At 34.5% G+C, this 24,828-nt stretch overlaps 1 protein-coding gene and 1 long non-coding RNA gene across 7 annotated transcripts in view; one reads left to right on the top strand and one right to left on the bottom strand.

Moving 5' to 3' along the window:
- Neto (Neuropilin and tolloid-like) overlaps nucleotides 1–22,862 on the bottom strand; it is a 96,198-nt gene extending 73,336 nt beyond the window's left edge. Inside the window, exons 1-2 of one of the 2 annotated variants that reach the window (XM_070662556.1) lie at nucleotides 22,573–22,862; nucleotides 18,963–19,320 (exon numbers count right to left, since the gene is read on the bottom strand). In XM_070662556.1, the coding sequence (XP_070518657.1) occupies nucleotides 18,963–19,110 (148 nt within the window). In that variant the 5' untranslated portion in view covers nucleotides 19,111–19,320; nucleotides 22,573–22,862. Of the gene's footprint in view, nucleotides 1–18,962 lie in introns of both variants that reach the window. The other variant, XM_070662555.1, reaches the window with a different exon arrangement.
- Nucleotides 6,186–24,828, top strand: part of LOC139106076 (uncharacterized) — a 156,801-nt gene continuing 138,158 nt past the window's right edge. For 4 of the 5 annotated variants that reach the window (XR_011546299.1, XR_011546297.1, XR_011546298.1 and 1 more), the window contains exons 1-2: nucleotides 6,186–6,221; nucleotides 6,319–6,644. This is a non-coding gene — a long non-coding RNA (uncharacterized lncRNA). The remainder of the gene's footprint in view (nucleotides 6,222–6,318; nucleotides 6,645–24,828) is intronic. The other variant, XR_011546296.1, reaches the window with a different exon arrangement.

Genomic DNA, 24,828 nt, shown 5'->3' with positions numbered 1-24,828 from the left:
GGCAAAGAAGTCTCGGCTGCAGGACAGTGGTTTTGATGAAAATACATCGATTACACTTTTCTGAAAAAGTCCCCGTGTCTTGTATTAAAAAAAAAAAAAAAGAATAGTCATGTACAATTAAAATGTTACACATATTGTTAAGAATTCAGCGCTATTTAGGAAGACGCAAATAAATTTAAAATCTTTGTTAAATGCAGAACAATTAAGAATTAATTCTTTTTTAATTATGTAAATTATTAAAGCTCAGAATATACATGTGAAAGAAAAGAATTAAATTTTTAATAAATATTGGTTGTGGTCGACAAGCCTAGGGCTTTCATTTTATTCATTTAACTCGTTGCGTGTAATTAAAGGTTGACGTGAGGTAAAATTTGATCAACCGAAAATTGTAAATCGAACGAAATGACCGCAAAATGCACTGAGTGCGTGAATATTTTATCTACGCATATTCGCGAGCATAATGAGAATGATTATCCATTTACACGTGACACGTTTTAATTAAAGTTTCGTCAGCTTTAATCATAATGCAATATCATGTCGCGTTTGCTACCCAGGTTTACTACAACGCGCACAAACGGATACTATTATGCGTCCCTTTGACTTTAGCCATAAGATATTGGATGTTAAGAAGTTGCAAATGCATTCCGCTGGCCACGAGAATTATATCGCTGTTTGTTACTTCTTGCATGCTCGGCGATATATATCTCGCTCTCAGCGTAATAGCTGTAGCACGGCGTTGGCAGAGGAGATTTAAATCGTAAGTGAAAGAAACGAGAAAAGGATAAGCAGCGAGAAATACTTTCTAAGCTAGCAGACGCGGTTATTATCTCGACTTGCGGTTTTTATCTTGAAAAATATCGCGTGTAAATCTTAACAGAAACAAAAGGAAAAGCTACAAAGTGCTCAATTATTTTTGTCTTTCACGAAATACTTTTCCTTCGTGAGCCTTATAGATCTGCTTACGGTCTTTCGTACAATTCAAATTTTAATAATAATTGCGAAGATAATATTCGATCTATTTCTGATTCAGTATTGAAAATGTAATTTCGATAATTTCACCGATTGATTTAGAGTCAAAGTCAAATTAGATCAATTATTTTTATCAGATAATTTGCATCATATTGATTGATTTTGATGTTATTTGAGTCTATATATATATTTATATATATACATACATATATATATATATATATATATATATATATATATATATATATATATATGTGTGTGTATATAGTTGATGACGTAATTAAATTTCAATCCTCAATTACTGAGATAATAGGCTTTGCAAAGTTAAGTACTTAAGTGCAATGATGCTGTGACCGTTGGTAGTAAATGAAAGATATTGTTACCCAAAGACACTCTTCTATCGGTTTTCGATTTGAATATTCTAATAATGCACTTGGAATATAATATGCTAATATGCAATCAATTTAAATTATAAAATTAATAATTTCCACGTTATTTATTTATTGTGTATAAATTAGAGACAAAATAAGATGTATACAATACATTTGTTTGTAGTCTCGGAATTCTGATAAATTTATTCTAGTGTTGCGCAATCACGTTTAGTAACCAGAGGCGATAAAACTGATACGTTTTATACAGATTTTGTATACATAGTTTCGAACTTTTGCGATAATACACATGAACTACCTGAATTACATCGCTGTACTCGCCAATTTTCATTTCCATGGATAAATAAGGATCCAAAGTTCCCCTGTGGGCATTATTTCGGATTGCATTCCCGTTGGTTGTAGTACGAAATTCGTTTTCCTTATTTTTTTTTTTTTTTTTTTTTTCAAGCTGTGCTCACTTCCCACGGTCGCAGTTAATTCGTTTCAGTGGTTTGGCCGGCCCCGAACAACGAAAAGGACCATTTACATATAAAATTGATTTATTCGCCGGTTAAGCTTTCGTTAGTCTTCATTTTACTTAGCTACGGAAAACCATTAGATTGTACGATTAATTGATAATTTGCTATCACTTTCTAAGATAGACAAGTACTTGAATTACTTTGAACATTTCTTTGAAATTTTAATTAGAATATAGTTTCACGACATTTTAATTTATTTCAGTAATTTAATTTTAATTACACATTTGATTGTAATGTGAAAGAAATTATTACGATCAATTTATTAGTATCGTAATAGTATTAAAAAAAGAAAACGTCTGTTTTGGCATCAATTTTTATATAATTTTGCATCAATCAAACTTTAATATTTTTTTAATATTTTTTTCTGCTATTATACAATAGCTTGAAATCTTCCAAAGTTTTACGGTATCACAAAACTTGGCCGAGACTTTTCTAAGTTTCTCTTTGAAACTCCGAACGCTGTGCTGGATCACGTTAGTTACGATTGTTCCCAACATTTCATCTTAGACGGTCTCAACGTATCCGCTTTAAGATGGACAAACTTATATTTGTCGCTTAACCGATCTGGCGTACGTAGACTGGGATTTCAGTAGAAACGTCTACATTTTTCTTCCGTCTGCAACGTTCGGTTGTTCAGATTTGTGCACGAATAAAACAAAATTTGTTGCAAAAAAAAAAAAAAATGAAAAAAGTCTATCAAAGTGTTCGTAGGATAAAGTTGTAACAGGAAATATCTACACTATGTTACAGTTCATAGAACATGCCGAGGTAAAAAGAGCTAACACGAAAATAGCTGGTGGTACATTTCTGTGTGTATCAGAATTCAAAACAGGTCAAAGCATGCTTTCAATTAAAAGTATTCGTACATTTTTTCAGATTAAAAAAAAAAATCTTTTTTTTTTTATCTAGTTTACATTAAACTTTGGTTTTGGTTGAAAGAACGGGCTGCGCGTAACGAATAAATAAAGTCTTTTGTATCGTAGACAATTTTTAATAATCAGAATCTTTTATATGTATTACGTGTATTTCATTGTGGAAATTTCAATAAAAATAGCGGTTGCATTGGTGAAAAACATCACAGGCACATCTCCCCTGATAGAACATGGAATACGATCTTGAAAATCGCGATTTTCTATCTCTTTCGAAAATCTGACAAAGCACGTACGGTTTAAGATCTCCCGGGGCGAAACGCAATACTCCAGGATACCTACATCGCGCTTTCCCTTGGCGGCTTTATCGTCCGTTTTGCTTTCGAAGCGTTGCTTCGAGTCTCGGGAAGTACCTCGCTACACTCCGCAACGTTTTTCGGCTAATAAGATTGCTCGACGTATGTCGTGTGTCGTCTAAACGAGCGTAATCCCTCATCCTATGCACGTACGCGATATCGCTTGTGGGGGATTTCGAACCACGTATCAATTAAGTTTCTGAACATTTTTTAGCGGAAAAATAAAAGCGACTTCTTAATTATAAAGTATGTCATCGTGGCAATGGTAAAAAAAAAAAAAAATAATATATATCGAAATGTTAACGTATTTTTAATTCTTTTTATTTATATTTTTATTACATTTTATTTAGATTTAATTATATCTTTATATAAAAAGATTTGTTTGTTATAATTTTGTTTTACCGCTACATTTATTATTCATTTGACAAAGTATAGTGTTTCCGGTCATGAATACAAGTCCGCCTTAACGGAATGCGGCTTGTGCGTAGAAATCATGTCAGCTGAAAATAATTATGTAAAAAACTTCTTACAATAACGATCGTTTACGCAGAATATGAAATCTAATGGCGGTAATAATAGCTGCACCTATTACGCTTTTGCATACTACATACGTTGTAATAAAGGAAATTTGTTGCGACGTTGGTTTTATGGGGGGAAGCCTGCTGGCGCGAAATGAGCATGCTTACGTATTTTCCCGGAGAATAATGCTATTCTACAATAGTAACGCGCGGTTGAGGGAAGACGTGATAGTTTTACAGAAAGACATTTACACGTGCAAAAATGAAATAAAGACTTGTAATTATTAATAAATTAAAAATAAAATATTTTAGGAAATATAAATTTTTCTCACTTTTAATAATTTTATGGATTATTTTTGGCACGTATTTAACAGTCCGTTTAATTTCGATGCAATTAACTTTCAAAGTTTTGTCAAATCAATCTCGAGTTTCACAGGTCATTAAAAAATTTTGAATTGGTTAGAGATATATTAACAACAATCTGGCAGAGTAAAGCTAACAAAATTAAAACTGAAATTATGACGAGAACTCCGGTGGCTGTGTATTAAAACTTTTATTTTTCGTACACTCAGAATGGTCAAGCGAGATGCAGAAAATTCTGACCAACGACACGGCAGCGAGCCAAATATATTAACGTAAATGTACGTAATGAAAAAGGTCGTAAAATTACAGTCAATATATGGGAAAAGGTAGCGCGGTACTTGTACTTCAGTAATGGCACGTTTCGTGACTTGAATTGCACTATCAGAAATGCAGATGATAGTTGATTATATTAGAATAGTAATTGTAGAATCTGATCAGTGTCGTGCATTTGATTAAACTGAAATATGGATTAGTATGGTAATACGCCATCGTGTTGTATATTGAGTAATTTTACATCGTAGTATAATATATTGAAGTGACTATACTAACAATTATGATATTAATAGAATGTTAATTATCAAGTTTGTGAAATTACGTTTGAAAGTGATGTACATTCTCTTTGTAATTGTTTATCTTGCGCCATATTAATGATTCTCATACATGCATATTATACATGTACATTATTTCATTATCCATATAGTAAAGTATGAACATTAATGTTTAACGTATTAATGATTTTTATTTCTAATGTAATAAAATTATTTAATTTAAATGTGGATAAAATAAACTACACGTTTTAAATATATTTAAAACTGGAGCCACAAAAATTGTCGCAATAAATTAAAAATTACGAATTAGAAATATACATTTAGATTAACTAGAAGTTACAAAGTGCGTGTTTTACGCGCGTTATTCACTTTTACTTTCTCTACATTAAAATTAAATACCGACTTACTTTTTCTATTTTTTTCTTATGTCGCATTAAATTTTGTAACAGGTGAGTACGTGCAGGTGCGAGAGGCTCGACGTACGCATGCGTGCCGGTGCGCGAGTCGAGCTACCGTCGTCTCCTTTCCACTTCCCCACGGGCCGCCAACCGAGTAAGATCTGCGGAAGAGACGTCCGGTTCGGAACAGAATTCTACGCATGTTTCAAGGACGACGATGCAACCCTGGTGCATAATACCTTCTTCTGTCCACATCCTTAACGTAGAAAGCACGTATCCTTCCTTTAACGTAAGTCACATATCCATCTCTACGTGAATTATATTCAGTTCTTCCAGTCGATAGAGTAACGAAAACCGCGACATATTCGATAACTAGAAGTGCGTAATATATTCGGGATAATGTTGAGTGCAATACTTAGCGTAAAGTTTCGATGTAACGCATGTAACCGCTGCGTAGAGGACGAGGGACGAACAGTGGTCGGTAACGCAGGCGATATCGTGACTCGCGCGCGCGCGGCGTACACATCGCCGTTTACTCCAAACATGGTCGACACACAGCCGGCACCGTGCACGCGAGTCGCGCACGGTGGAGGTCATTGCTTCGTGCACGACGGCCGGCTACACAGCTGACGCAGTGAGCAGACTTACGACAAACGTGCAACCTTCGGTAAGCTCGGCGGCGTAGCTCGCGCGCACGGTGTCTGTCCATCGTCTCGTCCACGATAGCCGTGCAGCGGACGCCGCGAGTAGGTCTCGATACGTAGCGTAAAATAATTTATTCATGGTACAGTAATAATACTATAATATAAAATAAAATCATTAAAAAGTATTAATTAAAATAAACTCGCGCGTAACTCATGTGTACATTATTTGTCCTAAATTCCAAATATTACAGCTCTCTTTTCTGAGGAACTTATCGAGGCATAATTTTCGTTCTAAAAGTTCTTTTAAATAATATATTGCATAGTGAGTTGTATAGCGAGCGAGGTCAACCGCACGGACAGCGTACGCTAGCGCGGTGTTTATATGAAAGCGCTGGAATGTGCTGCCGGTCGGCCGGCACCAAAACACACGGTTAACTGTGTACACGTCGAATAATGCTTATTGTTAGAGTAGAATATAAATATTAACTGAGATTTCGTCTTCACCAAACTAACCAGTACATTTTTTTTGTTTCAGATGGCGATCCAGATGAGGATTTTCGTTGAAGAAGAATCAGGCCAATTTCCCGGATATTCTAAGAGAAAGAGAAAGCTTAGAAAAGATACTGCACCTTGGTGGAACAACTCGAGGGTAAAAATCAGTTTTATTTTAATAAATATATAGATATAATTACTTTCAACTTAATATTCTGAAAAAGCTAATTAGGTAAAATTTTTTACTGTTTCAGATGAGTATCTAGAGGAGAATTATCGCACTCGTGTTGAAGGAAGATCAACCTGACGTCCCTAACAGAGCTGAGAGGAGGAGGAGGCCTAGGAGAGGCATCTAGCACCGGCGGAGCAACCCAGGAGTAAGCATCATTTTTTCTAACAAACTAATAGCTCGTTTTGGTACCAGATATCTTTATTTTTTATTATTTTATTTAAAAATTAATTAAATTACGTGCAATTTTTGTTTTTAAATAATTAACATTGAGATGTCTACAATTTAATTTTTTATTATTTTTTATTACAGATCTACATATCAACAACTCCGCCGCTGCACATCAAAGTAGTAAGTCGGTCGCATGTTTTCTTTTTTTTAGATTAATAGAATTTCGGGTGGGAAAAATTACTATTGATATTCCACGCGGCAAAATTATATTTCAAATATATTAATATGAATTTTTTAATAAAGTAAAATAAAACACCGCGCCGGAAATATAAAATAATAAATAAAAACATTTAAAATAAAATAAATTAAGAAATATTCAACCAATTTATATATTGTATATTTTGTGTTCTAATTTTTATTTTATATATATCAATATAAATTGCATACAACTGTATGCAATTTAACTTGATATTATTACAGCTCAACACTTCTTCGGATTTTTATCAAAGTAAAACAAGAGTTCCGCTTAGATAAAAATCCGAAGGAGAAATTAAAGTGCCGCACGCCGAAATTAAAATAAATACGAACCGTAGCCGGTTCGTCGGACGTATCGGAAGTTTCGCCAAAGTAGTCGCGCGATAGATTTTCTTATCCGAATTTTATAAACGGGAGTGTCATATAATATTGCACGAGATACAGCGTTCAGTTATTATTTCTCGCGATAGTAATTAATTCGGGCGCGTTCGCGAGTGTCTAGTGCGCGGAAGGATGGCTCGACACGTCCCAACTGAGTGGAGGAGGAGGCCCGGAACGGGCGTCATGCACCAGCGGAGCAACTTTTAGGTGAGGATCAATTTTTCTTTATTTTTGACGTTTTATTATCAGATAATTTTATGTATTTTTTTCCAATTAAAAACAATATTCAGCATCTCTACAATTAATATTTTTTACTTTTATGTTACAGTCACCTGCTGCATCGTCAACTCCGCTGCTGCGCATCGTCCGGTGAGTCGCATGCATTTTTATAATGCGTTCTAATAACAGCGTTCCAGAAAATTGTACAAATTATACAATAAAATTACAATTATGATATTGCATAAAATAATATAATAAAAAAAAAATATTAAAAATAAAAAACTACCGAAATTCGTGCGTATTGTACATTTGAAAATGATTTCTAACGTGATATCGATATTTTTTATATTTCTGCTTAGTTCTCTTGTCTTTCATTTCTCGTACTTGGTCTTTGAGGTTGATCTCAAAGAGATTGTGGCAGATTCACCCATTCATTCTTTCCGCTCTGCTCCGACTTTCTATTCTTGCCTTCAACTTGCCACGTCTAGTGGTTTCTTTATTTTTGATGCTTCTTCGTTCTCCGACTTTTCTCGAGACTTCCTGGTCGAATGTCGTTCTTCTTTATTTTCTCATAGAACATTATCGTAACATTCACTCTTTTTTCCCCCGTTTAACCACAATACTAAACGTAACATCATCTATTATTTTTTTTTATAATAACAATTTTTGTTTTTAATAAATGAAGTTTAATTTTTTATTTCACGCGTATAAGCAGTTCTTAACTTTAATAGGAATATATTCTGCGATACAACTTACATAAGTCAAATTTTATTCGATCTGAAATGCGCAGAATAATTTTCGCACGTACATGCGTATAAGGCAACCTCGTGCAAATTTGAATTTACACTGTAGGTTACGTAAAGAGGTTAACGCGGTGCATATTACAGAATTTCTATATGCTCGTAAAGTATTTGTGCCGGTTCTCTTATAACATTACGAGCTTAGGGGAAGATTGTTAGGAGTTTTCGAAAAAGATCAGAGTTACAAACATTGTAAGTAACATATTTATAATTTTAGTTTTACAGAGTAGTTCTTGTATTAATAATTAAAATATTAATAGAATTTTTTAATTCTACATTTTTTTTTTATTGCATATAACACTTTGAACAACTACGAACATTACGTTTAAATTACATATACAGGAAATTAAAATTAAAAAGTATTATTCGAAGATAAAGATTTCAAGCATTTTTCGTCACGGTATTACCGTCATTGTTGCGTTTAAAAAGCTTGATGTACACATCACTCTTCGGTTTTGACCGTTTGACGTAGGGAAAAAGTCGACGATGACTAAACGGCTACGAAGTGCCGGTGACGAAGTCAGGAGTGATTAAATGTCAACATCGTCGCGACGTGTAGTTTTCCAAGCGTTTTCGCTGAGTAATTTACGTCACATACAAGATATCGAATATCGAGCACCGCCTTGACGGATTATCGACAATAAATATTAGAACGAAATTGATTTCAAATTAACGAGAACAATAAGAAGTTTCTTTAGTTATTAATCTCTGTAGCTTTAAATCCCTCTTAATCTCGGATCCTCTATTAATCAAATATGACATATTACCTTTGTGCGGAGGATAGGATGACATGTAGAACATTTTGCGTAACCACCGAAAATGGGACTTCTGATTTCGGAATGTTTTAATACGTACGCGACGGGTGTAGACTACGGAGAGTAATTTGAGTTATACATGATTACACGAGAGTATCCCAAATTCGAGATGCAAGCGAGTTTAAAGTAAATATATAGCAGACCATGGCGAATAATGAAATTAAATTGTGTTCGCGATCTATGCACATGTGGATACTGCAGCAATTTATTAATAGTCATAGATGTGAACAATCGCCGGTGTAAAATTATTTACATTGTCAGTCTTTACTTGTTCGCGTTGTTAATAATGAACTTATATTTTCTGTTCTAATGATACGGTGTAATTAGAGTTGCTTCGGACATAAATTGATAATATAATGACAGAAACAATATGGCCGTAGCACACTAGGAAGCTGTAGGTTCTCTTTAATTAATTATTTATGTACCAGCACTCTATCGCGAAAATCTGGTATAATTGACAGTTATGCGATTTTGTAGGTACGACTAAATAATCCATTAAATGGTCATAGCATTTACTTCAATTTAAATTAATAGAATCGTGCATTTAATGCAATTATATTTCAGTTAGAATCAATACAAATAATAATTATTTGTTGAACTGAAATTATACTAACACTTTACGTATTGTAAAATATTATAAAATTGATCTTTAACGTGCAACTATTACGTGGTTGATAAATTTTTATTTGCACGATTGTAGTTAAAAAAAAAAAATAAATATAATTTTAACAATGAAATAACAAATATTTTAAAATCTGAAAACTTACAGTCAAATGTGTTCATTTATCACGCATGCACAGATCGGGTTTTATTATACACATACATTTTAACAATATTATTTTATCAATTCACGGTTTACCGATGACAAAAAATAAACGCAGTATTAAAAATATGCAATCTATAAAAGGTAGGTGGAGGGGGATACTTATTCACGGCGGATTGATTTCTCTATTATTGCTTTCTATTTCCTCGTTCAATTTTGTTTAATCTGATTATATGTGATAAATGCAATATAGCGTGAATCAGCGAGGTAGCAAAATTCATGTCCAAAGGCGGGTAGTTTACCGTGGAAAATGTTTGCGCATATGTTTCGATATTTAGATTGAGATAAAGTTTCGTCATTTCAATAGACGCAAATATTTCGAATCAAAAGTTATTAATTCTGCGAATTAAATTATTTATAATATTTATTTTTTTTTTTCTTTTTTTTACTTTTTGATTTAGTCCCTTGAGATATGCATATGTATATTGTGAAAAAGTGTACGCGTATAACGAACGCAGAAGCAAGCAACGAGCGTTGTGACGACTGCCAGGAATTTAATGAGAATTAGGTCAATCCCGTATGTATATATATCGTGCGAGTAAGCGTGCACGCCGTGGTTTATTAACAAAATGAATACGCCAACCTTCGGCATGGTTTCGTCGGCGCGCCATCCAAGATTGAAATACGGACGCAGTGGGTACACGCGCGCGACCCCTCGTTGTATTATTGTAAACGTAATTAAATTCTACGTGAAGTAATAAGTTTCATGGATTTCTAGAGCGGATGGCTACAAAGAGAAAATTGTTATGTTAAGTAACGAAACTGATTAAGATTTTATTGATAATCTTATTGGGAATTAACTTTTTTTCTTCTTTGTTATGATTAAAATTTTATCTCGTGCTGACGTTATTACTTTTGTTAATTTACGTAGTTGGATCAAATTACAAAATGGAATAAACGGAAAGAAAATTATTAGAAGTTAATCCTCCGTAAACAGACGACGATTGATTTAAATTTTGTTAAAATAACGATTAAAAAATGTTAAAAGAAAAAAAAAAATGACCGCGAAGTAACTCAACTTTAGTAGGGAGAATTCAATCAGTAGCAGCGATTTATATTTTTTTGAAGTTTTAAATAACATATATCTGAATATTATCTCAGTATCCAAGAATTAATTAGATCTGTTACGCAACTATATGTAGAAAATGAGTGGATTAAGAAGGATAAGATTCAGAGAGCGTTGAGTGTATAAGAGAATGTGTGTAAGATATTAATATCTCGTGTCGGTCAGGTCGTAGAACCTCTACGGTTTCATCGATACAGCGAGTCCTATAGCTTGCAACAACGCTGGAGAAATTTTGGCGGATTGTCTTATTAATGTTGCACCGCATTAAAAGAAATTAAATATGTATTACGTTTGACACTTTTTTTTTTTAATATCCGTTTATTTTATTAACATTGCATTGTATTAAAAAAAATGAAATATTTATTACATTAGACACCTTTAAAATATTTTTTTAAATATACGGTTTTTATTTTCTGTTTTAAATGTATTGTCGGGTGAAAAAGTATTTACTGCACTCGACAAGTTCGATTACAAGAGACTCAGAAACTTATGTCTCCGTCGACGGCTGTACTTCGCCTCATAGATCGAAATAAACTACTGCCAGTTCTCGTTCGCCGCGTGGCATCGTGTCATATCGTTTCGTATCGTCTACTTCCACTGTGCAACTATTGTCCTTCGTGTCGTCTACTCGTGGATTTGAAAACTTTGCCCGATGCGCCAATGAGAGTTATTTTTGAAAAGCATGTTAAAGTCGTTTTTGTTAGAAACGAGAAATTCTTGTACAATACGCGCAACAGTCATCCATCCCTAGTTTTATTCACTTTTAGTTTGTCTTTTTTTTTTTTTTGTTCTTTGTTGTTTTTTTTTCTCCCCCTTGTTCTCATTTACTATAGTTCTCTCTTCATCTTCTAACAAGGTGTTTGCAAAAGAGAAAGCTTATGTCGCAAAGAGAACCACAACAAAGGTGGTCGAGTAATTTCTAACAGTGACATGACAAACACTGCTGAGATTACCGTGGAGTTGCGAACTAGGGAATACTCTACGAGACCATAACTATTCGTTTGCACTTTTATACTAAAAAACTTGTTACGAAATGAAAGAAAATGTAATCACGGCTTCCAAATTTTAAATGCTAATAGAGAGCTCTACAGTTAAGTAAAAAAGAAGCTCTTTCTTTCTATCTTTCTTGAATGCCACTCTGCATTCTAGCTGTGGCTCTCTGTACTTTGAACATAAAATGGTAAAGGAAATATAAATTAATTAAACTTTCACATTGATAAATTTGGATTATTCTCTTGGGAGTATATAATTGTTAATATATATACATATATTTTGCAAAAAGCGGTTGTTTAGAAATCCAATTGTTCAAGTATTCTTGATTACATTTTCGTTGTTTGCAAGCATTAACATAACGGGAGGGCAACTAAAAGACAAATTATATGTGTATCATATTTAAGATATAACAGTAGCGCATACCTATAACAAATTGTGTAACGAATCGTACAAACTTGAAAGCTCGAAATTTCTAGTATAGTATTTTCTTTGAGGGAAAAAGCTATACCTTTTCATAGACAGATACGTATATATAGGTTTGGTCGCACGCCTCGTTGCAAGCGCGCTCGTGTGTAATAACAATAAAGCGAGAGAACAGAAGTTGCCGCAGAGCATTTTCGAATCCAGTATTGCAACCGGAAGTTTTCGGCGCGAAGCGAATTGCAATGCCACAGGAAATGACCCACCACAATGTATTTTCTTTTGCTCCGCGATACTTTTTTCTATTATTATCATTCGAAGTGATTGTAACAATTTACTTTACGACACGAAAAACATACGTTTATTTGTTACGTTAATTAATATTTTATCGAAAAAAGTGGTTAACTTTTAATCATCCATAGATATTCGAGCATATACTTTTTACGAGTTCATATTTATTCAATAATACTTCTTTTGAAAATACTATTTAAATATTAATATTCGAAATATATTAATTTTAACTTGGTATTCAGAGGAGGTACTGTATATGTATATGGAGGCATTAATTCAGTGATTTATTTTAGCAATCGACACCTTCACATGATTTCACATATTTCATTATACCTTGCCTTTGATTCATAAAATCAGTGAATCGTTATTAATTTACTTTCATTACTATAGTACAGAACAATTTTAGATAAAATTTGAATATTATAGAAGCGTTAAACTTTTGTACTGATAATTTACAATTGTTTGTAATAATAATTACGTTGTTGGTTATATTAATATTAAATAATACGATTGACGATCGCATTAATGACAAAATAATGATAGGCGTAGTATTTTTGTAACGCTTAATATATATTTATTTAAATTTTTACAGTCCTTAATTTTTGATAAAGTTGAAACATTCCATTGTATATAAAATATAATTATTTTTTTTATGAGTAATATGCGGTGTGTAAATTGTTATGTGCACGTAACCGCCAGGTAAAATATTAAATTTGTGGTAGAACAGTAGGCCGATTCCGCAAAATTTCGAGATAAAAGGCAATATTACATTTATGACAATTAACAAAAATTTAATTATTTATAAAAAGGTGCATAAAGCATATGTGTATGCACATGTTTATGGGTTTAGTTGCTTTGACTTTAGGCCTTTTAACATTTATTTCATATACATATATATACACCAATTATACACTCTATATATTTTAAATAATAAATTACAATTCTTGTTAATGTTGTCAAAATAGCAATATCTCTTCGTTACAATAAATATTCTCTACAATAATTAATAATTCGGGTTTACGATATACATTCTTACAAATATCTACTTAAATAGAAAAAATTTTACTTAAGTCTTAGCAGCGCGTTTTCTTATTTTATTTTTCCTGGAGTGGTGTTAAAAAAAAATTATCCTTTCGTTAAAAGAAAAATATATTTAGTATCCATTTAGCTATTGCTTAGCGCGGGCCATATGGCGAGACAATTAATACTGGCTAATAACGAGCTAGAAAAGCTAGATATCTAAACGTTTTTTGTCTCGTACTAGCCTATATTGCGCGTACTGATGCTATAGCGCATTCAGATGCCGAGTCCGCTGGCCGCCGGGCCTGCCGTGAGCACGTGCGTACGTTTACGGCAGCTATCGCGCCGCACGTCCACGTGGCGCGGGACCCAGCCGACCCAGCTGACTTGGCAGTCGAACGCATAAGATCAGTACGCATAATAGACTAGTACGCGGCAGAAAACGTTTAGATATTTAACTTTTCTAGCTCATTACAAGACGTTTTGAGCGTTAGATTTCTGGCTCAGGGCTAGACAGTTTTGCTAGACAGCGATGAGATGAACCACGGGTGGGCTGGCTAGTCATTAGATAACGGTTAGACTAAATTTCCACTCGGGTAAATGCAGCACGAATGTAAAGGTTTGTCATTGTCGACATTCATTCTCATTCAGTCTCAATTACTATAATTTATATTCACATCGTCGTAGTCGTAAAGTCTTCCGGAAAACCACCTTTTCATTCGTTGTCTATTTTAAAATAAAAAAATTTTCTCTCATTTTTTTTTCTTTTTTTTATTCCTGCCAGTCTCGTATATGGCATTTCATTTTTTCGCGCGAAGCTACTGTACATTTTTCATCACGGTTATCGTCAGTTATTATTCGCTGTTCGCGAAACGGATGCCGTCGCGGTACATTTCAGGCCGCAAGCGATCACGAATAACTTATAGATCGCCGACGATCTGTCAGCGTGCCAAAATTCGGACCATCGAGCTTGGGCGGAACAATTCGCATACGGGAATGATAACTCGCACGCGGGACAAAAAGACGGCGGACGGCCTATTAATCGCGCGGATTTTATCTGCCGCTGACGTTGCGGAAAAGACTGGTTTTCTCGAAGGGAATCGTAGTATATCCGAAAGATGGAAATTACCGGATCACATGCTCTAGAAATATTCTTCGGCCCGCATTGTTCTCAGCGGTGAACTATTAGGCGAACACATGGGGAAGTCTCGTAATATTGTATTCCGTTATTGTTCTTCTCTCTCGAGTAAATCACAGTTACACGGTTATTTTATCATACGTTTCTGGTCCGCGATGCAAAGCACGGAACGTCCCTTCGAAACTTACAAATTGATCTGATAGTACATCCGAGAATCTCCCTCATGAATGCGGCGATGCATTTGAATGCAATGCATATCAAACGGATATATTTATGTGACATCTACAACCATGCAGCCACGGTCAATGTTCGATCGGATTACTTTGTTTTATAACTCGCATTAGATTCTTGTCACGTGCTCATAGATATCCACGCTAGTAACTTTGATCATCTATTACAATATCGCGTAGGCACTTCTTCATCGACTAATATTGACAGCCCATTGCGGTTTATTAGGAACTTTTTAAAAGCGTGGTTAATGCAAAACGTAATTTTTTTTTTAACGCGACGAAGAAATTTTAATTGTTCTTTATTAAAAGATAAATTATAGGAGATTGATAAATAATGTACTACCTGCATAATATACAAGAAGAATAATAATTTATACGATTAATAGAATATAAAATCTTAATTGATGCACGCTGATGACTGTTATTAAATTACTATCAGGGGTACAGACATTACTTATTAATAAAAAATTATGTATTTCATTAAATGTCAGATATTAAATATTAAAGCCTTGATGTAATAATATAGAACGAAATAACGTGAGCGCGCTTAGACAATATGAAGATTGAAACTACATTGGTTGAAATACATCATATAAATTAAGATCGATGGCGCTGGAAGTACATTGTTTTTAGAATTTCGTGTATTGTTAAGGAGTTAAAAGATAAAAATAAAAGACAAAAAATATCCTGTTAATCCGTCAACCAAAGAAATATTTTCGTAGAGCAAACTTCGCATAGTTACGCCTGTTTTCACAGAAGGGAACACGAGAGACGAAAGAAAAATTTGAATACAATGATAGATGCATCAAGCATTTCTTGTTGTTTGTGAATGTAAATTGAACGCTTTCCCGTTCTTTTACGAAACGAGGACGGTTTTACATTTTCTACCTGCGAGACTTCATATCGTACTTTCTTTTTCAAATAAAACAAAATAAAACAATGCATAATGTGTTTACACGGCACCGACATGAGAGAGGTTTGCGATCACAAATATTTACAATGGACATGTCGCCGATCCAGAAATTCTGACGCTTCGTAGATTTTTTTAAACATTGTATAACTTAAATCTTTTATACATATAATTGCAACATATTTTTTTTTTTCTCATATATGACATAATTTTCTCTGTCATTTTCAACATCTTGCGCAAAAAAAGAACATTATTATTTCTACAACAATATTATATAATCCTCTACCGGTTTCGGCATTCAAGATATAATCAGAATGTGTGTTGATTAATTAACAAATGGAGAAGACAAAGATTCGATTATTCAATCAAACAAATACATGTATGATGTAATTAATTAGAAATAATTGTGCTCTTGATACGAAATAGCGCAACGCTGTAAAATTCATTGAAAAGTTATCGAAATTGATACGAGAGTAATCGACAAACGTTATATGGCGTGACGAGAATCTCGTTGTAACACTGCCATTGGCAATACGCAATGCACAGTAGAGTGCAATCTGTGACTCGATTCAACGCGATGCAAGCCAATCATTTTAATGGAGAATCGAATAGCACGTTGCTTGGTAATCTGCGTTTTTACGCCTATTAGAAGCCACTTCAACAAGAAAAACAATTAATCTTGAAGTGTTGCTAATTATTTGCGCGCTCCAAATTGGCATATATATAATAAACAACGTTTAATTATCGCAGCGGACGCGTGCGAATGTTAATCACACGATTGAAATTATAGGAGTGGCGCAATAAGCCGCAAATGAATGTTAGCCGGGAATCAGTGACGCAATCTGTATCACGTAGCAACTATACTCGTAATCGACAAAGAGCTCATCAAAGTTTCTATTGCATTCCTGCAAACAATCCGATGAATCGTACCAAAAGAACCCGTCAAAGTGTGATTTGCTTTGTTTTCCTCTATTAAAATTTTTTTTTTTTCTACAAACTTCCACTATTTGATTCAATTTTGAGCCCGTCACGGTAGCGAATGAAGAAAACATCAAATTACAAGTTAGAATACAAGTAATAATTTTTTACCACAATACAGTGGAAGTCACGAAAGAATTTATATATGGTGAATTTAATTGATCTTAAAAATAATTTACATTATTATTATTATTTTTTTTTTCTAAATAACAGAAATATCGTCAACGTCACGTAACCAACAGGCAAAACTTGCAAATTGCACCGTTAATCGTAGGTTATTACGTTTTCAATTCCCGTGATCAATGAATATCGTTCATGTTCGTAACACATGCAGTTTCCACGGTCCAATTTCGATGCTCGTATTTGGATTGAATTATATTGGTCGTATAGCGATCACTTTTCGATTGGCGCGATAGAGCATGATTGTTTTGAGATGAATTAGGCGAGTAATATTCATTTATATTATTTGATTGGGCCCTGCTAAGTGGCAAGGAGATCTGCAAATTGGATGATCACTATCTATAACTGCATCGGCAAATTGTCGTATATTCGTTGAGCGTATCTCTGTGAATTAACGATGCAACTGGTAGTATCTGACGCAGTACGTGATCAACGAGAAGAGCTCTCTCTCTCGGCGTTTGCCCGATGTTATCGATCTACTATGAGAAAAAATGCCGTACGTGCATGAACGGCTGTGCGAGCCGATTCGTAAAATTGAACGGAATTTTTTAACATATAAACCGAAATGCATTGTCGTATTCATCGAAATTGCGCCAAAGTTTTGTATTTTCTGCCGTGAAAACGAGACGTTATTCCGAAAAGGAAAACATTATCGGCGTTTAAACATCTGTTGTGTGAACAGTAAAATTGTTTTAACAAACATGTTTAATTGCAAAAGCAGTAAAAGGTTTAACTTATTCACTTTCACGTAGTTTATTTATGTTTGCTCCATTTCTAAAATTTACTTAACTGTTAGTGTAAAATTGAGCTCAGCTTTCGTTAAAAAAAAAAAAAAAAATGTATCTTTTTTAGCTCTTTTGTTTTAAGACGTAGCGCGATTAATTATCTAATAATACAGTGTTATTACTAAATTAAAAAAAAATTATTACTGGTATTCTGTCTTGTAATTTGGTGTTTTATTTATTCGCTGCCGCGACGTTCGATCTTACTTTAGTCGAGACGAATCTTTTCCGCGGCAAAGTGTCTTTCGTGATCCTCTTTGATGAAACTTTATTCATTTCGGTCCCTGTAATCTGACTTAATTAAACTTCCACTTCTCACCCCGCTATTCCGCTTTTAAGGCGGATTAGCCGAACGTACCGTCTTAAGTCCATACCGGATTTGGATTTGGATCAAACAAAAAAACCTCCCCCTTCCCCCCTTACACTTCCAGTGATTCAATATTGCGAAGTGACATAGTTGAGTACTTTTTTTTTAGGTAATGATCTAGCGATAGAACGACTGATAAGAATAGAGTAAGATATTTGAATAATGTATTTTTTTTTTTTTTAATATTATGCCGAAAAATAATATAATCATCGTGCATTAACAAGTTTACATATAGTATATATATTTTTCTTTTATTTTTACGTTTTACTCGTGTTCTTAATCAGACCAGCCTAAGTGTCGTAACACCGAAACTTGATACGATGCGAATTTGTGCTGGGCGCCCGAGAAAAAAAGAAAACGTCGAAAGCGTTAAATCAACTGGCGCTATGCACGTTTATTTTACACGTCTGTGTACACATGACTGGTTAACTTGCCGGTGTCTAAATATAGAGGATATACGAGTCTCTTATTCTGAAAGAAACGCAAATAAAATTTTCAAAGAACAATCAATTTTTATAACAGATTTTTATTTTAAAAAAAGCTGTTTTTAAACGTATTAATAAATAACATGAAATTATAATGATATTAAATTTGGAACTTTAAAAACACAAATACTTATAATAAGTTATTAAAAAACAAAACGGTTTATAGATATTTTTTAATTAAACTTATATTTTTAATGTAATGTTAAAGGTTTTTTTTTCTCTTAGTTATATTATTTAACATAAGTTTTAGTCGTTAAAAATTTTTTTTTTTGGAATTGAATTTTGTTCAATGAAAGTATGATTATCTCGACATATTTGAGATGATCCGCGGATATTCTTACTCACCGAGTGCGAGTAGCAGCAGAACTTGTTGCGGGAGCCGAGCCAGCATTGTAGACCCGTTCGCTCGCACATCTATGAATTTAAATTGAGCGATTCTGCTGTGTCCCCTCAATTTTCTCGTTGCGATCGCCAGCGCTCGCCGTAACAACATTCATTTAATATCCCGCCGGGCTTTCCTTACGTGGATTTATGCTCTCGTCCGTTTGCATGCGAAGCTTCCTTTTGACCGCACTTGATGCTTCCGGTTTCACTATTAGCATTCACCGAATCCGGGAATGTTTTAGCACTTGAAGAACAGCCACTTTCGCCGGCCGCGCTGTGCACACTCGCGCCCGATTAATTTCCCACGGCGGTACGATTTCTGAAATTCGCGGAAATTTATATGGAAACGATTCGTAGTTATACGCAATTGTGTGAAATGCCTGCGGCGTGCGTTTCGGGAATGACATATTTTTTTTTCTTCTTTTTTTATTGTTGGGGTTTTTTTTCCTTCTTCTTTTTTTTTTTTTTTTTTTTTTGACCGATCCGAATACGATTTAGTCAGGTGGTCCGATATTAATCGACCCGCGGCACTCTCGCGTGCGGTGGTTGGCGATTGGACCGCGCTCGAAGCCCGATATCTGCGCACATAAATATTTTAGAGATACGTTTTGCTAGGGGGAGTAGAATAGTAGATAGGAGAAATGAACGAACGAACGGAGTATCAAGAGATAGACCCGTGAAAAAAATAATTTACAAGTGAAATATAACTTGACACCTGTCAGATAGCATCGGCCCGGTAAAGGTAACAAAAGCAGAGTTCCGATTCTGTCGTTGACAGAAATTAGAAAAGAAACGAAACGTAATATAAAGTGAATTAAGAATCCGGCATGTCTGCGCAATCCCGCACAACCTTGTAGTATATGTGCTCGCCGCACCTTCAATCGTCGTGGATTTTTGCGACAATTGTATCCTTAAGAACTGTAGCGACGATGGTAAAAGTGGAAAACCAATAAGAACTTTTCTCCTTCACGAGTTATCGTATTGCCGTCATATTCTGTCTCGGGGATGTCTTTTACGATTAACGATGCTCGCGATTTCGGAAAAGCATTTCGACGCGTACAAATTGTCATCTCTTTTCTTCTATAAATTTACAACGATTTGTAATTAATTTACGACGATCATTAAAGCATACAGGAAATGTTTTTTGATTAGTTTTTGGTTTCTATTTTTATATTATTTTAATTAAGTCGAAAACTGTAGATTCATAAACTATGTCATGAATTCAGAGATTAACATGATCTGTCAGATAATGAGCTCTAAGACCGTGTTGTATCGTGCAACTAGTGGTGAGATAAACCTATATATAATATTTCGTATCTGTATAATATTCTAGGCAAGCAAATAGTCGTTGGTTTGCGTACACGTAGACGAAAGGACTCCGTGAATAATACACGTTACACTCCGTGAATAATAGAAACTCGGCGAATAATGGAACCAAGCTACTGTCGTATCGAGATTAAAAAAAAAAAAAAAAAAAAAAAAAAGACAGAGGGAAGAAAAAACCCGTTGAAAAAGATGACAATTGAGCAACGCGGTCGTGAATTAAATGCAGGTGCTGGTTTAGCAAATTACGACAAAGCAATAGTATTCTGCATTGTTCGTAATTTCATCGGATTAAAGTGCGAACGTGCGTTTACGCGAACAGTGTTATTCCTCGGGGATCTTCTACGCCCATGCTCTCTCAGTCTCGTTCTCTCCTCAACGTAGAACCACTTTTTCTCTGCAGCGAATAAAAACGGTCGTTTAGCTCGCGCCACAGCATCAACAGAGCGGATTGTAAAAATCGCGAGACACTCGGTGGCACCGCAAAGTGCTACGAGTGTAAGCTTTCCGTCGAAGCTTTATCTAATGCTATTAGATCGGTTACTTAAATATTTCTTTTGCGAAAGCCATATTTTATTAAGAATATTTTCTATCGAGATGTGAAGAGAGAATATTATTTTACTGAAAATTATTTATGAAGATGTTTAATGTATTTTTAGATGAAATTGTTTAATGACACTTACAAAGAGCGAAATATATTGTAATCTTGTACGCAACGAAATTATTTCAGAAAAGGCGTTGCGTAATAGTTATTAAGAGAAAAATTCGTTATAAAAAAAAAGCTACACGATAGCTAATATAAATTAATATTAATCAATTCTTTAACAGTGTGAGCTGAAAACTATATTTTCATAAAAGCTTTCATATTCATAGGCAACGCGGAGTAAAAGTCATCGGCACCGCACGTTTTCTAAATTTCACGCTAGATCTTCATATTGCAAAGAATTTTATGTCTCTGATCTGAGTTCGTTGTCGTTTTTTCCTCATGCGCAGCTGAATATGCATGATCACGAAGAGCCATTTGGCAGAAACGGATTCCGTTTACACGGTTTCAAATTTTATCGCAATTTCATCAGTCCTCGCAGTAATTCGATCAGTTTTCTATTTTTGGCACATCGTACGAGATATCTCTTTAAACCGCACTCGTTGTCACGTATGTAAATTTTTTTTAATCATATATAAGATCATATTTCATCATTCTTATCACTACTCTTTGTGATATCAAAAAATCATATATACATAAAAAAAAAAAAAGAAAGACATTTTTATAATACGCCGCATTAATTTATTAATAAAAAAAATAGAAAGTTTTAACATCGTCTTTTTTATATCATTAATATCGATACTTATCTCTTTGTTGAAGAACAACAACAATTAGCTTAACGCGTAAATATCTTATTTCGAAACATTCCGGGATAGACTCGTCACGTTCGAAACGTTCGGCTTATGCAATTGAGAAAATTTGGAAGAATGAAGGTGGAATGATCAGTCGAACGAGTTTTCGTTGTCATACATGCGTGCCTAGAATACTTGACGTTTCCTTTCTATGCGCGCACGTATTCCCTTTCAGTGACTGACGTGTGACTCTTTTTGTTAAGAACGCCGCACAGCTTCTGCCGCGAACGTTCTTCAAGAATAGCCGTGCATTCATGTGCTCACTCCGTATCTCCTACCGCGATCTGCATTCGGGTGCAGTATAATTTCCGAGGAATCTCGGAGCTCTATAAACGCCAGACGCGGAGACGCCTTTATGCCGTCATGCTTGCGCAAAATTCGTCCTCTTGTAAGAAGGAACCTCAATACGACGCGGACGGGTTTATTATGTCCCTTGGCACGTACGCCGATTCGACATTGAAGAAAATTGCAGTTATCGTTTTGAAAAATCCACGGATTTAGGTTTTTGTTTTTTCTCGTTTCAATTTCACCCTTCGAGGTGACAAGAACAGTGTCATATAAATACCGTTTTAATTTCACACTTCTCAGCACGTCATTACATATCTCGGGATCACCTTTGAATTATCTTATCAAAGCTACGCCGACACGAAGTAGCTCTTGAGACCGCTTGGCGAACTGCCGAGATTTTTCACGGATATTTTTATCGCGTAGGCTACCGAGATGCGTCGGTCCAAATCACCTCCACCGCCGCTATCAGGGTGCTCTTCGAATACGGGACGCCGGTTGCAATTCCGATAACGTGATTTTCGCGAATTTTTTTTTTCTTTTTATTTTTTTTTAACAAAATACGTACAAGAGCCGGTTTAGGTGAGAGAATTCGCGCGTTCTTGATTGCTCGGTATCCGGAGCTCGAAAAATATTGTATCACCAAAGACACGCGCGTTCGTGCGGAATATGCGTTCGGGGAAACTCGCACTTTTCACTGCCGTTGCACACGAAGCACGTGCACGCACCCGCCAGTGATCATACTCACGTGCCGTTACTTACGAGAACGCGAAATAAATCGTTGCCTCGCGCTGCGCCGGCAAACGAACGAGCAAGTAGTATAACCGTATCACTCCCACGATCCGACGCGCGCGGACTCCAACCGCCGACTGACTACTAGTCATGGCCTGGCCTCGGTGGCTGTTTCTACCGTCTCGCTTGCGCGCTTCTTCTGGCGCTGTCCGCGTTGCACTCGTCGCTGATGCATTATCCTCCTGAGACCTGAGGCCACGCTCTTTTTCTTCTAGCGTGGAACTTCTATAAAAGCCGCTTCAAAGAAAGCATTTACGATAATAATTGCCTTTTGCCTTTTGCCGATCACACGAAAAATGCGCTGAAAGTGCGGCTTGAAATATCGCCTGTGAAGTAATTATTTTTCAGCAATTAGTTTTTTAATTGAAAAACTTTTCTTTTTTTTTTTTGTTGCATACTTTGCAATATATCGTTGCATGTTACACGAACGAAATATAAATTTTCTACATGCACATTTAATAAGGTTCTTTTTCTTTAAAAATGATATTTAGATATTAAATACAGAATAATAATTTTTTTTTTTTTCTTTTTTGGTTTAAGTTGTTAGAAACGAGTTCTAGTCAGGGGAAGGTAAACAGTGAGAATTTCAATTATAAAAAAATGCCGATTTTATGGCATTATGATAGAAACAAAATTAGCTTGTTATTAACTTCGCCCTCTTTATTTAAAATAAACTTTAGGAGGTCTTTTTGATTACGTTACGATAATTGTTAGCCACAACTTCTTCATGAAAGTTTATGATTTAGTTAATTTATGGTAAATGATATTTTGTTACGTCGGAAGAAAGTTGAATAACCAATCTAGGAAAAACTAATTTCAACGTTACAGTTCCTTTTCTTCTAAACTTTTGTAAAACATTTTTAGCGCTATTAATAGGTAAAAAAAAAAAACTTTAATTAGAATATTTGTTTAATTTATTTTGGATGATATGTGTTTATTTTATACGTTTTATTATTTTAATGGGTTATTAAGAACAAATATTGGAAAAATAATCTTTAGTCGTATAAAAATCAATAAGCGAAGGTTTTTGTCAGCTATGATTAAAGTATAGCAGTCTGGTGATAGAACATTGTACGTGAATGAGTATTACATTCCAGGGCGAGCGTTCTTATTGAAAAACTATGGCATGATAGTCTGATTGAGAACCTGTCGATGGCAGACTTTGGCCAGTTCTTTTATTTTTTTCAATCTACCATCTAGGCATTCAATACTTGGCTGCCGATCACCAATCATCAATAAACGATGCTTATTTACGCAAATTGTATATAACAATTGCGTGCATGACAATCAATGAGCTTTAACAGAGACATTTCGTTCCTTCCGCTTAACAATTAAGAAATTTAATCATCAAAACGTGAAACTTTTTTATTTGATTATAAGAATTTAAATAATTATTTTTTAATAATGCAATAAGCTTCGTAACATGTTGGTTGAGTCTGGAATTTTAATAGCTGAAAATTGAAACAAAAGAAAATAATTTCCTTTAGGAATATAAATCTGACTTTATGCGAAAGCAGCGAGAACTAATTTTTCGCGTGTATTTATTATTTAATTAATGAGAAAATTTATGTTAACAAAGTCGTATACCATCTATTATTGGTTTATATTAAAATAATTAATTTTCAAAGATGCAAAAGATCACAATACGCTTTTGTTATGCGCATTGAATGTAACTAATTATGTAATTACTGGTTTTACATAACTAGGTAATTGTATTGTTCCACGAAAGGAGTACCGACTTCAGAAATATGTCATATCATTAATTAAAAAATTTTTTAAATACGAAGAAACATAAATAATTTGTAATAAAATAACGCTCATTATTTTTCACGCGTACGATCGATTAATTTTAACGACTGGTCGTGACTAATTTCGAAGATGTTTCACATTAATTTTTTTACATTTACATTTCGACGAAAATGCGCATCTTAAGAAAATAAAGCACTATGGTCTTTTCTGGTCCTTATGTGCGGCGCGTTGGCCTTCCGATTTATTTTAAGTCACTTTATTTTGGCTTGCATGTTACATCATA

This window comes from Cardiocondyla obscurior, linkage group LG10 (genome assembly GCF_019399895.1).
Source record: "Cardiocondyla obscurior isolate alpha-2009 linkage group LG10, Cobs3.1, whole genome shotgun sequence".
Classification (NCBI taxonomy): Eukaryota; Metazoa; Arthropoda; class Insecta; order Hymenoptera; family Formicidae; genus Cardiocondyla; species Cardiocondyla obscurior.
The sequence above is the reverse complement of the archived record's forward strand: the minus strand, read 5'-3'. Positions and strand labels throughout refer to the sequence as shown.